The sequence below is a fragment of the Hyposmocoma kahamanoa genome, unplaced genomic scaffold (assembly GCF_003589595.1).
Source record: "Hyposmocoma kahamanoa isolate Upper Pololo Valley unplaced genomic scaffold, ASM358959v1 230, whole genome shotgun sequence".
NCBI classification, from domain to species: Eukaryota; Metazoa; Arthropoda; class Insecta; order Lepidoptera; family Cosmopterigidae; genus Hyposmocoma; species Hyposmocoma kahamanoa.
The window spans coordinates 638,243-651,730 of NW_020653749.1; the positions used below are offsets into that span (position 1 = coordinate 638,243).

The 13,488-nt window shown below is 35.9% G+C and overlaps 1 protein-coding gene across 1 annotated transcript in view; it reads left to right on the top strand.

Moving 5' to 3' along the window:
* Window positions 1–12,852, top strand: part of LOC113228392 — a 21,289-nt gene extending 8,437 nt beyond the window's left edge. The window contains exons 3-5 of the mRNA XM_026461669.1: window positions 5,669–5,770; window positions 10,996–11,040; window positions 11,330–12,852. Coding sequence (XP_026317454.1) covers window positions 5,669–5,770; window positions 10,996–11,040; window positions 11,330–12,430 — 1,248 coding nt within the window. The 3' untranslated portion in view covers window positions 12,431–12,852. The remainder of the gene's footprint in view (window positions 1–5,668; window positions 5,771–10,995; window positions 11,041–11,329) is intronic.
* The last annotated feature ends 636 nt before the right edge of the window (window positions 12,853–13,488 follow it).

A 13,488-nucleotide genomic window follows, 5' to 3' on the forward strand; every position in this document is an offset into this window, starting at 1 on the left:
GGGCAGTCCCATCATAAATGCGTTGTCATATTGAACGCGCAGGGCGCCATTGGCACGTTTCCTCACCCACAGCCTGCTCGAGTACAAAGATTGGCTGTAGGCTTTAAATAGCGTTATTTTAATATGTAATAACGATCCGTGTCATGTACCCGCTTACCTCGTGGCCCAAAGTGGTCTAAAGGAAAATGATTCCGTGATATTATTTTTTCCTCATTCATGCTTTCGTTCGTGATGGATTATAGATGGTACGAACAGGTGTTGTTGCCTAATTAATGATTGCTCCTGTCTTTTTCGTTGCCTTATTAACGAACATTGAAGGACAGATTTTTTTGACATACTTAGGAAACGCATTAAAAGATAGGTCAAAGTCAATTAATCTTTATTTCATAGGTAAGTAAATTATATATATATAATAAATTAAATAATAAATTATATTATATACGTCTCCTCTGTATTAAGTTATGGGCTTATACTGTGGGGGAACTCCGTAGATGTAGGTAGGGTTTTTATAATACAAAAAAAATGCATTCGCGCAATATGCGGCGCTAAAGCAGATGACACATTCAAGCCCCTATTTAAAAAACTAAACATCTTACCTCTCCCCTGTATGTATATCAGAGACATCTGTGTGTTTGTTAAGACTAATCCTAAACATTTTAAAATACGTGGCGAAATATTTCAAAGACAAACACGGCCTAAAATTATGAATCAATTATATCAACCTCGTTGCCATAAAATAATTTATACAAATAACTGCTACAACATGTGCATTAAGATTTTTAATAATTTACCAAGCGGCATTAAATTACTACACGGACATAATTTTAAACTACAATTGACAAGATGGCTTATGACACATTGCTTCTATAGTAATAAGGAATACTTTGAATTTAGAAATATTTGACATTTTAATTAACTTCAATCACCTGTACCAGTAAATTCCAATATATTTGCACACCTGCTTGCAGGTTGAATACATTGTACCAATTTAATTTAAGACCTGTATATTTACTGTATTCTGGCAAATAAACGTTAATCTAATCTAATCTAATCTACTTGAAATCATCACACTGAATAAACTCCACTGCTCATTCGTAAAGCAGATTCCCCTGAGAAGAATGAGCAAGAAACTCTAGGGGTTGCTATTTGTAAATATACATTTATCATTACAATGTTTTATGTTATTTAACTTAAACATGTTAGCTCGAGAATACCTGAAAGAGCTAAATGGGTCACTACCACGGATTTAGTATAAAGTTTTTAGTTCACTATAGTTTTAAGCCTCGTAATCGGAATTTTATTACACAAGCACATTACGTACATAATAATAATAATAACGTACACACTCAACATAGCTCCGCACTAGGAAAACCCTGTGTCGCGGGTGTTATGGACACACACATAGACATCCACAAATTACACCCAACCAACGAGAGAAATAAATGTAGGCCATACAAATATTTCTCCCGGCCCGGGAATCGAACCTGAGACAGTTAAAAGCAGGAGGCAGTTAAACGAAAACATTGTCCCGTTTTTTCACGCCTTTTCTAACCGACTTCAAAAAATAGGAGGTTCTCAATTCGACTGTGTTTTTTTCTATGTAGGTATTGTATGTTATTCGATAAACCCGGCCGCGGCATTTGTGTAACGTTTTTGATGTTTTTTTTTTGTTGGAAAGAGGGTATCTCAGCATTGGTCACACCCTTGACCCATTTAAATTTGAAGAAAATATTTCACCTCTAAGGGTGGCAAACTAGGGGATGAATCGCGCACTTTCAGTTAACCGATTTCAATAAAACTTGGCAAATAGACGTAATTCCACGAACTTTTGTGGTCCTTTTTTTTTAATAAAAAAGTTATTATTTTTATAAGTAGGCACACGCCTAATGCGTAGTGGTAAGCGACACGACTGTCCATAGCAGCTGCAATGGAACTCTGAGCTTTAAATGGAAAGATCTGAGCCTCTACCGTGAGTTTACAGAGTCAGTTATCTCTAGCGACCGCGTAAAATGTTTATATACAAAATATTGTTCAATGTCAAAGTCAAATAATCATTTATTCCTTGTAAAATTTTTAAAACGTCATTATTTAAGCTACTTCTCGTTCACTACGCTGACCTCCCTGAGAAGAACGAGCAAGAAACTCTAGGGATTGCCCTTTTCAAATAAACTTAAATGCTATAGAATACACTTTCAATTATAATTGTGTGGAATCTAGACTTTGTTGCATTTCCATACTTCTTTATCTAAAACATACTCTTCAATTTTGTAATATGACTGTCCAATATAAAAATACTTTTAATGTAAGTTTTAAACTTAGGAAATGATAATCTTAATATATTCTCCGGAATCGTATTGTAGAAACGTATACAGTTCCCCATAAAAGAATCGTTTATCGTGGTGTCATGAGTTTGGACTTAGTTCTAAGGTTAATATTATGGATATCTTCTTTCATACAAAATATTTCAGTAAGTTTACTGTGATGCCACAGTCATGATACCAGTCTCCTTAAACTTTTCTCTGAGTGAACCTAAACGGTACACAGAACGAATCGCTCGTTTTTGCAACACAAATATGGTTTGTATTATCTACCGCGTGGGGTAAACCCACATGTTTCTTCTTATTAGAGGCGCTGTATAATTTGTCATACAAAATTGTGAATTTACGCTGTCCCTAGAGACAACTGTCACAGTAAACTCAAGATAGAGGCACTGAAGAGCAGTGCCATTGCGCCGGTCACACTGAGACATGAGTTGACAAGTCTCACGTGCCTGTAATTTGACCTTTCACCAGTAACATTTGAGGTCAATGACCAGTAACTTAGATATTATGCACAAGGATTCGAACCATGGTTGTAGATTTTTTTAACATAATTCTTGGGTCGGCGGACTAAAGCACATAAGTCTAAAAAGTGTTTCATTTGTTAATATATAATTATATATTTTTTGTATTATTTATAGTGTTGGAAGAAATGAAGAATGTTAAATTTGAAAAAGACGCCTCCAGAACAAAGTTACAAATTTATGAATTCGACTTACTTGTTTTAGCAGGTAGATGTATTAATTGAAATCAATGATGTTGGATTTTGACTTATGTGCTTTAGTCCGCCGACTCTAGAATTACACTTCTTTGTAGATTTGTACATGTTTCCCCGTGATGTTTTCCTCATGATAAATTTCAAATTAAACATCAATTTCGAAAACTCAAATGTACAAGGCCAGATTTGAACCCACGCCCTCTGCATATGAGCTGGTAACCATAAAACTACCACGGCTTAGAGCTGGTAAAACAGCGAACTGATAAATATTTTACAAAGTACAACATTATAACAAACATATGCTTTAATTATTAATACAAAGATCGAACACTCAGAAAAAATTCCTTCGATCCGGTCGGATTCGAACCGACGTCTTCTTGCATACCGTGCCAGACGCTATACCAACTAAGCCACGGAACGAACCAACGGACCTCACGAATTTTTCTATGTGCTTGCGTCGTGTCTTTGTACTTGGTCTTTGAACGACTTTTTAGTCGTAGCGCCATCTATGAGAAATCTATTACAGATTTATCACCATGTATGCAAGAAGACGTCGGTTCGAATCCGACCGGATCGAAGGAATTTTTTCTGAGTGTTCGATCTTTGTATTAATAATTATAACAAATATATACTTTGTTAGAATATTAAACATCAACCCATTAAACTTCCCACTGGGCACGGGTCTCATTGAAAGGATAGAGTTAAGGCAATAGTTGCAGGTTTCACGATTTGCCCCATTTGTATGTTACCAAGTAACGGGACGAACAAGTCGTGCGCCTTATGATAAGCGACACGCCTGACCATAGCAGTTACAGTGCCACTTAGAGCTTTAATTCACATAGATCTGAGCAGTACCTACTGCCAATCCGCCCGTCAGTTGACAAGGCTCCTTAATAATCTCAGTACAGAGTACTAACAAAACCGACCTCAAAAGTACGTGGAATTACGTCTATTTGCTAAGTTTCAATGAAATATCCCCTAGTTCGCCACTATACAGGACTTGATACTGGAGATAATAAAAATAGGTTCTCACTACGACCCTACTCAAAGTATATCGAGAGAAAAACGCCAAAAAATAAAAATAATTGCTCCTAAATTAAAGTTAGGCGCTATTTATAAAAATGAATCTTCATGCGTGAACAGCCACCCTTTGAGGTGGATGATTTTCTTCAAAATGAAATGGGACCACTATGGAAATACCCCCTTTCCAACAAAAAAAGAATCATGAAAATCGATTCACAAATACCGGAGTTATCGCGTAACATACATTCCAAAAAAAAAAGAACATACAGACGAATTGAGAACCTCCTCCTTTTTCGAAGTCGGTTAAAAAACCGGAACGTGGTTAATGCTCATATTACTGCTTGGTGGCAGAAATAGGTAAGGTGGCAGTATTCATATTCATATTCTTTATGTACAAGTTACATGGTTATACAGCAGGTGTTCTTATGCTAATGGTACTTGACATGTAACACCTTGTAGCACTGCAGCATTTGAGGGCACTATGTCCTTACTTTACTAAAACATATACATTATTATAAAAAATTAAAAACAATTCAATAAGAAAACTGAAACATTATTTAAATAAAATTAGAAATGACTATCGAGCTCTTAGGTTTTCGCGATTGTTACACACAGAAAATTAAACTATTTTTCCGGATTTATATCGCCTTTATTTTTCGCCTAAATTTAAATCGTATTTAAGCCTAGGATAAACCTACACATTCAATGAAGTTTGACAAACCCCAGGTCCTTGCAAAAGAAGTCCGTTATCTACCCAGGATGCTGCGAGAGGCCATTGAAATAAAAAAAACATCCTAATTTCAACAGGGAAGATGGTTTCTCCGTACCACCAGTTTGGGATGTAGTATTTCGTCTAATGAAAAATTCCAAACAGACATAAGTCTGCAGTAATAATTATTATGTTTTAGTTTATTCTAATTTTCTCTTATTAATTAATAATAAATGGAAGTTAATAAAAAATTCATTCAATAATATAATTTGTAAAACGTAATGTAGCGTAATTACAATATTTTCTTTGTAAAATTAAAAATAATGTATTTCATTAATAACTGTTGTAACCATAGTGAAAAAATAGGGTGGTTTGCATTAATATAAGACTTAGTTGGTTGATGACTGTACCACCTCAGTCAACCGTGACCATGGGACCTGTAAAGGGCCCGAAACGTCGGTTTGTTTGAAAAAACAAGTATAAACGATTTAAATCCGGAAAAGGTCATTTCTTATTAGGAATGATTAATAACAAAAAACTAAACAGAATTTCAGGTAATATTAACAATAAATATTAGTAATTTCTTTTACATTCAGGTCTCATTCCTGATATACTCATGTCTGGCTATTTGACATACTTTTACAAATTATATATTTGGTAATTCGTTTTTAAGCACAATTTTCTAAAAAGTACTTTTAGTGAATAAAACAGCTTTACTTTGTAGATAGCTTTTTAGATGGGTTACAAAGTCCATATGTGTATCTAGTGTTTTTATATTTATAGTCCTTCCCTGGACGAACGCTTTCAAAAGAAGCTATACTGCCATTATGGTTGAGATTGTTAGTATCTTACAAATAACCCTAGACTGACTATTATTTTTTATTGTTTTTGTTTTACCAGGTACAAAGTCCTCTTCCGCCGGTCTACAAGGCATTCACTAACCACGTCAAGCAGAAGGTATCGAAAATCAAACAAAAAACTGGGAAAAATCTAAATTACCATGTAAGTTAAACTGTTTTACATTTAAAACCTTGGTGAGTGTCGTAGCCGAGCCCCTGATGTAGATTCTGGGTATATTTTCCCCAAAACCCCGTGACGTCGAAAACCGAAGAAACTCTATACACAAAGGATAACTTCTTCGACTTGCTAACTCGACCTTTAAGCTCAGTTGGAAAGAGCAAAAGACGGCATCCCATGGTCGCAAGTTCGAGTCTTGTCGGGTCGAAAGAACTTTTCTTTGTGTTGAATCTTCGTATTAATAATTATTTGATTGTAATATACTGCCTCAGTGGTCGAACGGTTACCACACTGGACTGCCATGTAGAGGCCCCGGGTTCTATTCCCGAGGAATATTTGTGTTTTGAATAGCTTACTGCTTCCAATAACTATCAGTTTTAAAAAATAGATTACCCATTCGATTTTAGTGTAATCAATAAAAACTCAAAATGCCAACACTGGAAGATTTTGGTGGGGTTGTTAAAGACAAGATGAGAGATGGAAGTTAATTAACGGGTGCAACGTTACGTTCCTGAAAAGATGTATATTTTTACGGGTTTTAAGGGATTACATATTAGGATTAATATGTATTATAGGTATATTATTTCTTTTCAATATTATATGCTTTTAAGCTTACAAATGTATGGCCTACATTTATTTCTCTCGTCAATTTGGGTGTAATTTGTGGTTGTCTATGTGTGTGTTAATTGCATCCGCCACACACGGTTCCCAAGTGCGGAGTTTTGAGTTTGTGCGTTTTACAAAAAGAGATTAGATAGTTAAGTTTAGGGATTCGAATCGTAAATGGTTCGATTGAAAGGCAACCGTTTCCCCACGAAGCTACCATCGCTCTTGTCCACAATCTATGTCAACATAAAACTACCTTTGTTAGCTTTTTTACGCAACAGCAACAATGTCCTCATTTCAATAACGCCACAACGAACAATACTGTAACTATAGATAAAATTTCCCACATATTTTACCTACTTACTTATTCGCCTTTCTTATAATAATAAGCTATTTCTTGCATCAATGTGAAGTTAGTTTATTATCGCTATTTCGTCATAGACGTTATTTTCGTCAATTGTCAAATAATTTGATATGTGTTGTAAGGTTCTATTTCAATTTAGAAACATATTACCTTGATATGGTGATTAGTGTACCTTGTTAATATAGGAGCAGTAGAGATTCTTATGAAAGAGTTTGTCCATAGTTTGCCACCCTGCCTATTTCTGCCGCCAAGCAATAATATGAGCATGCGTTCCAGATTTGAAGGTGAAATTACAAGGACTGACAAGTCCCAGTCTAATTATCCCAGTGGGTGGCAAGTGTGGTGGTATGTGTATGTAAGTGTATCACGTGACAGTCCGTAGTCGTAACAGTTAGTAGCATCAGAGCTCCGAGTTCGTCCAGGGAAGTACTGCCACCTTACCTATTTCTCCCACCAAGCAGTAATGCTCATATTACTGCGTTCCAAATTTTGAAGGGTAATGATACTGGTGAAATTACAAGCACGTGGGACTTTTCAACTTACATGTTATGTCTCACCAACTGTTATTGACAGGCGTGTCGCTTTCCACCAGGCGCATCACTTGTTCGTCCCGTCACTTGCTATCGATAAAAAAAACACTCTGTACCAAAGAAATCCCACCGGACATTACTCTCGTCAGTTCATCTACGTCAAATTACAGGGCACAGTTCTGTTCTCGCTAAGCGTATTAGGGACATAGTTATTTATTTAAACCTTATTGCACAAACAATAGTACAAATGGCAGTAAAGTCACTTTTACAGACTAAATTAAGTAATAATTATAATAATAGTAAACCTATGTAGTACCAATGCTGCGCACCGACCCCACGGCGCCGACTCAACCGGAAGGTAAACCCGGAGGGGTTTTAGTCAGGTAGGCCCTCCAGTCTGGTGGGAGAGTCCCCACATAACCCCTGAGTCTCCCTGGGCTCAGGGGTATATATAAAGATTTTCCCCCCGTAAAAAAAAGTGCCAATGCTGCGCACAGGCCTCCTCTCACAATGAGATGGATTGTGTTGTATTTCTCACACGGGTTCTGCCCTCTAGGCTTTGCAGGTGTGTGCAGGTCTCATTACGATGTTCTTCTTCACCGAAAAGCTCATGGTAAATTTCCAATTAAATTTCGCGCATAAATTCCGAAAAACTCAGAGACACAAGCCCGGTTTCGAATCCACAACCCTCTACTGGAGAGGCAGTAGATAGGCTACCACCACGAAAGAAAGTATTTATGTGGTCTGTGGCTACCATAAAGTGTTACGTGTTTTTTTAATGGCATCACAATATGGGCGTGCATTCGTGTATTTAAACTTTTGAAATTTTAGCCGAATGGTTACCATGCCACGTAGAGGTCCCAGGTTCCATTCCCGGACCGAGAGAAATATTTAGATGGCCTACATTTATTTCTCCCGTGAGGTTGGGCGTTTTTGTGGTTGTCTATGTGTGTGTCCATGGCACCCGCGACACAGGGTTTCCCTAGTGCGGGGCTATGTTGATTGTTGCGTTATTATTATTATTATTATTATACGCTGTGATAGCGGCCATATTCCTTTATATACAGGGTTATTTGTAAAAGACAGACATCTCAAGACTATAGTCTTTTTACGAAATGTAATGAATGTAAACTAAAAAAATATGTTGAACTATCTGACGTTTTTTAGGTCTGTATTTGATAGCAAGATAGTATTCGTACATGCGTCCTCCCCATCTACCCCTACCCATTTCCGTTTTTCTTTTGTTACCTCACAAAGTTAACACGCTTAGAACGATCTGTTTAAGTAAATATTTTTATTTTAAACAAAATATGATGAATTTTATTATCAAAAGTCAAAGAACAAAAGTTATTGTTCATGAAAACTGCATCCCATGAAACGGCATCAGTGGGAGATGGTCCATGTATAAGTTTTAATGGGTAGGGCTCGGAGGATCCATCGGGCGAGCTTTCATCGCCGGGTAATGTGCCCCTATAACGTTTTATACAATTTGACCAACTTCTGTCGTCCCGGTTTTTCTCTTCCTATAGAATGAAATTATCTCTGTAAGAAATTGAATCCACCAGCATCATTGACTTACAATTATATGGACGTCGCGTCGGGTCCGCGCTAAAAAGTGTCCGAACTTATGGGGCGTTAAAATCGTATACAGAGCATCATTCACGCTTTAGTCTTCGTTTGTTCGACTGACAGCGAAGCAAGCAAAATTAGACAGTAGGTACTGCGATGACATTACAATTTAAATTCAACGTTTTAGCTTTTTCACATTCCTTTACATGTCACTACGTTTAAATAGGTTGACTTGGGACATTTTTTTCGTGGTTTTTGTATTAGACCCGTCGTCCATTTATTTGTAAGTCACTGACCAGCATTAAAAAAAATCTGTACATTTTATTCATTTTGTGTGAAAAAACATTTTATTAAATTTGACCAACTTTTGCTGTCGCGAGTTTTGTCTTCCAATACAATGAAATGATTCTTACGTGAAAGTCAGTCGATAAGCACTAAAAAAATTAATAAATTTAATTATTTGTTTTTTACAACTCACAAAAAAATACTACCTATGCCATAATTGTTTTCAACAAAAGGCTTTCTTACGGTCCGAACCATTCAAGTTCTCGGTATCTCCCCATACAGTCCCAGTTAAAAAAAAACACACTGTATAGATTACAAAAAAAGATGGCGTCTCATGACAAGCTAAAATGAAAAACAGATGGTTTCACAGTTAGTAGATAACTATGACACATTATTTACACACATAATATATGTATACCCTAACACATTTCACACGTCTTTGACTTCACACGAATTTGGAGATTTTTACGAACCATTTTGCCACAAGTAGGTTTCATCGCGACATTTTCTTTCACCGTTGGAGCAAGTAAACAAAATGATAATAATTTAGTAAACGATACGGCATATCGCAGGTTGAAATAAATACAGCCCCTAAAAGAAAAGTATCCCTTTTAACCCATGCTTCGCACATACTTACACTTTAGTTAAGTTAGCGATCTAGTACTGAGAAAACACAGCCACACGTGATTGGTTAGAGATAAACCACTAAAGCCGCATTCATAATGGCAAGGTAATTACTTGGGGTTGGCGCTCACATCGTTTTCTCTATTTGCTAATAATCATCATTTGACTAGCAGTAGAGCTCCTTGTGAATTAAATTACCAATTAACATCAATTGCAACATCGCAATTAATTTTATTGCCATTCATTTTAATTGTAATTGATTTTAATTGCAATTAAATTAATTGCAATTACTGTTTCAAATTGTCTCAAGAAACAATTGAAACTAACAATTAAAACCGAAACTACCGAACAAAAGTGTCATTATTAACAATTAATAAATTGTTAATTGCTGTTTCGCAATTGACAATTAATTAAGTGTCAATCTTTAATTGCCTGAACAATTACATTTTGCCCAACACTTAACTTACCTATTTCTACCGCCTAGCAGTAAAGTCAGCATTACTGTTTTCAGGTTTTGAAGGGTAAAGATGGTTATGGACAGGTGTGTAACTTACCATCAGATGCACGACTTGTTCGTTCCGTCCCTTGGCTTTTATAAAAAAAAATAATAACGTGACAACCCTACATTAAGAGCGAAGTGATTGATGCGCTAAATAGGCCGGAGTAGATGCTAGTAGTTTACTCAGTTTTCGCTAAATAGCATTAATGTCACTACGACTTTCGCCGCTGCGTAACCACTTTATATCCATAGAGATTTGACTGTCAATCATGTATTATGCGTCCAAGTAAAAAAAAATACCAAAGTACTGTCGGTAAAACCTTTACTGCAAAAAATTGACGAAATATATAAAGTTAAAAAGTATCTATGAAATAACATTCGCATACAATAAAACTATTTTTTATGATACTAGAAAACGGGACGAACAAGTCGTGCGCCTGGTGGCAAGCGACATGCCTGTCCAAAACAGTTGCAGTGCCACTCAGAGCTTTAAATCGCAAAGACCGGATAGGCACTCGCATGCGACCGTCACCCCAGATATATAAATTAACAAGTCCCATTTGCCTGTAATTTCACCAGCGAAACATTGACATTAAACATTTGAAAATATACTTACGTTACGTTAGTAGACTGTTCACAACAATGTAACTGACTATCAAATTCCTAATACTGGGTACAGACCACTGACCTTATAATCTAATCATCTCTCAACAGAACTTCCTGTTTTTTTTAGGTGAAAGACCGAAGACACGATCACGGCACCGATTACGACGATGACGTAAGTAAATGTTATTGTTAAGTTTTTGATAGTTAAATCTTTTAAACGAAGTTTAACATTTTTGAGAACTCACTTGGAAAGTTTACGTTTTGCGTAATAGTTTCTTTAGGTTCTCTGGAAATTGTAACAATGGTTTATTTTCCAATGGATTGTATCGGCGACATCTAGTTTTTACACAACAAAATCTGAAAGTATACTTACTGGTATTTAAACCATAAACCATAAATGGTTTGAGGAAACCATATATTTCTAATGAGTTTTATGTCTAATCTGCTGTTTTTCTTCTCAGGGTTCAAACTACGCTTTCTCATACAGAGTGAAAGACCGTGACACTGGAGATGACTTTTCACATTCACAGCAGAGCAGCGGATCAGCTACCAACGGAGAGTATCGTGTTCGACTCCCGGATGGACGTATGCAAATCGTCAGCTACACCGCTGACGAAAATGGATACAAAGCTGACGTTAGATACGACGACGAGGAGGACAAAACTCAAGAAAATAGAATTGATAACTACGATTACCACTTGAAACAAAAGGGTGACCAAAACAAATATCATTACGACCAAAATAAACATCATTACGACGTAAACGAACAACATTATGACACAAATATTAATAATTACAACCAAAATAATCTTAATTATGACCCAAATGTAAATAATTATGACCACATTCATGATTATGGACAATATGGTCAAAATGTACACGATTATAGTGATGTCAATCACGATTATATACAGAATAGGAATTATAAGCCTGTAGAAGAAAATTACAAAACTAAAGAAGATTTCGATCAATATTCCGATTTATCGAAGGAAATAACTGATTATTCTGCAGAATACGATGGAAAACACGACAACTACGAGCCACATAAAAGCAAATTTGGTTCTTTAGTTAGCACTCAAAGCACTATTGGCACTATAGTCGTGCCTAGTTCAAACCCTAAGGGATTCCCGTCGTCTACAGTCAAACCATCTTATGCAGAACTAAAACCTTTATTCGTAACTAAAAAATCACGAAACTATGTATCTTCGTCGACTGTAAGACCATCTTATCAAGAGCTTAACCCCTTATTTGTAACCAAAAAGTTATACAATGTTGAACCGAGTTACAACCCCGTTGAAATAAACGTACCATCAACCACTCCTAATACAAACTTTGAAGGTACTACAGAACATGTAGTGGTCATAGGTGCGAAGCCTTTGTACACGAATATTAAAGACATAGCAGGAGTTACAATGACTCCATCAACATTTTCACCGCCATTAAACTTCGTAACGCCAAGAAGTTATTTAGTTTCAACCATTGACAGTTTGAAGAAAGGAGAAAAACCAATTTTGAGTGATAGTTTTATAAATAGAATTAATAAGTATTTAAGTTTTAATTGAATTGTATGCTATTGGCCTCTCTTTCTTTTTAATTTAAGGACTAGGATCTTGTGAATATTGTAGCCGCCATTCAGTGTTCTGCAAAGCGTTTTCTTCCATCTGCTTTTATTTCCCTCAACGGGATACCAATATTAATATTTTTTTTATAGATAAAATCACTTGAATTCGTCTTGTTTTGAAGAAAATAATGATAAAATAAAACTTGGTTTTCGCGTCTAAATGTCAAAATAGTATAACTTTGTCCTGCAAAAAGTTGCTGTTAAGGTAATTAACAACCTAAGCGTGTCTCTGAAGTATAATTTTAAAGGAATTAACAGTCCGGCGTCACAGTACTTTGCTGAAAATGTAATTTATGCTTAGAAGTACTGAAGTAGTGATGTTGCGGTAAATGTAATTAACAGGTATCGGAATAGGTAGAGTTTTTTTACCTAAACTTCGAGGAATATAGACAGAAAATGGAGACTTTCGACAATATTTCTTAGGTGCTGGACCTGTTCGAGATTCGGGAAATCATTTAAGTACATTAAAAATTGACGTAATTGGAGACAGGCAGGTACACTATATTTATCTTATTTTACGACACAGTGGATCGAATCAGCGATATTGCGTACATTGGATATTTTTCACGATGCTTCTCTAAAAAAAATGCCAATCGAGAGGTTCTATTATCCTGATTAAATATTGTCATATCACATTTTGACAAAAAACTAATAATTTGGTAGGAAAAAAATAAAATGTGTATTTTTCTGACCTTTAGTGCTCCATCAGACGTCTTCGGAGCCCGAATTCCGAAGACGTTTAGGACCTAAAAAATATTGTCGTAATGCAGTCTCCATTTTCTGTCTATGTTCCTTGAAGTTTAAGCAAAAAAAACTGTACCCATTCCGACCCTGGAAATGAATGTGATAAATATTAATAATAACCGGTCATTATTAATGATTGTTTCATGATTTGGTGGATGTTATAGAAACTGTGAAATTCGTCACTTTTACCGGTTGTTATTCATAATTCACTACTTTCTTCGATTAATAATCAAATGACGAGTCTTCCGCACGCTC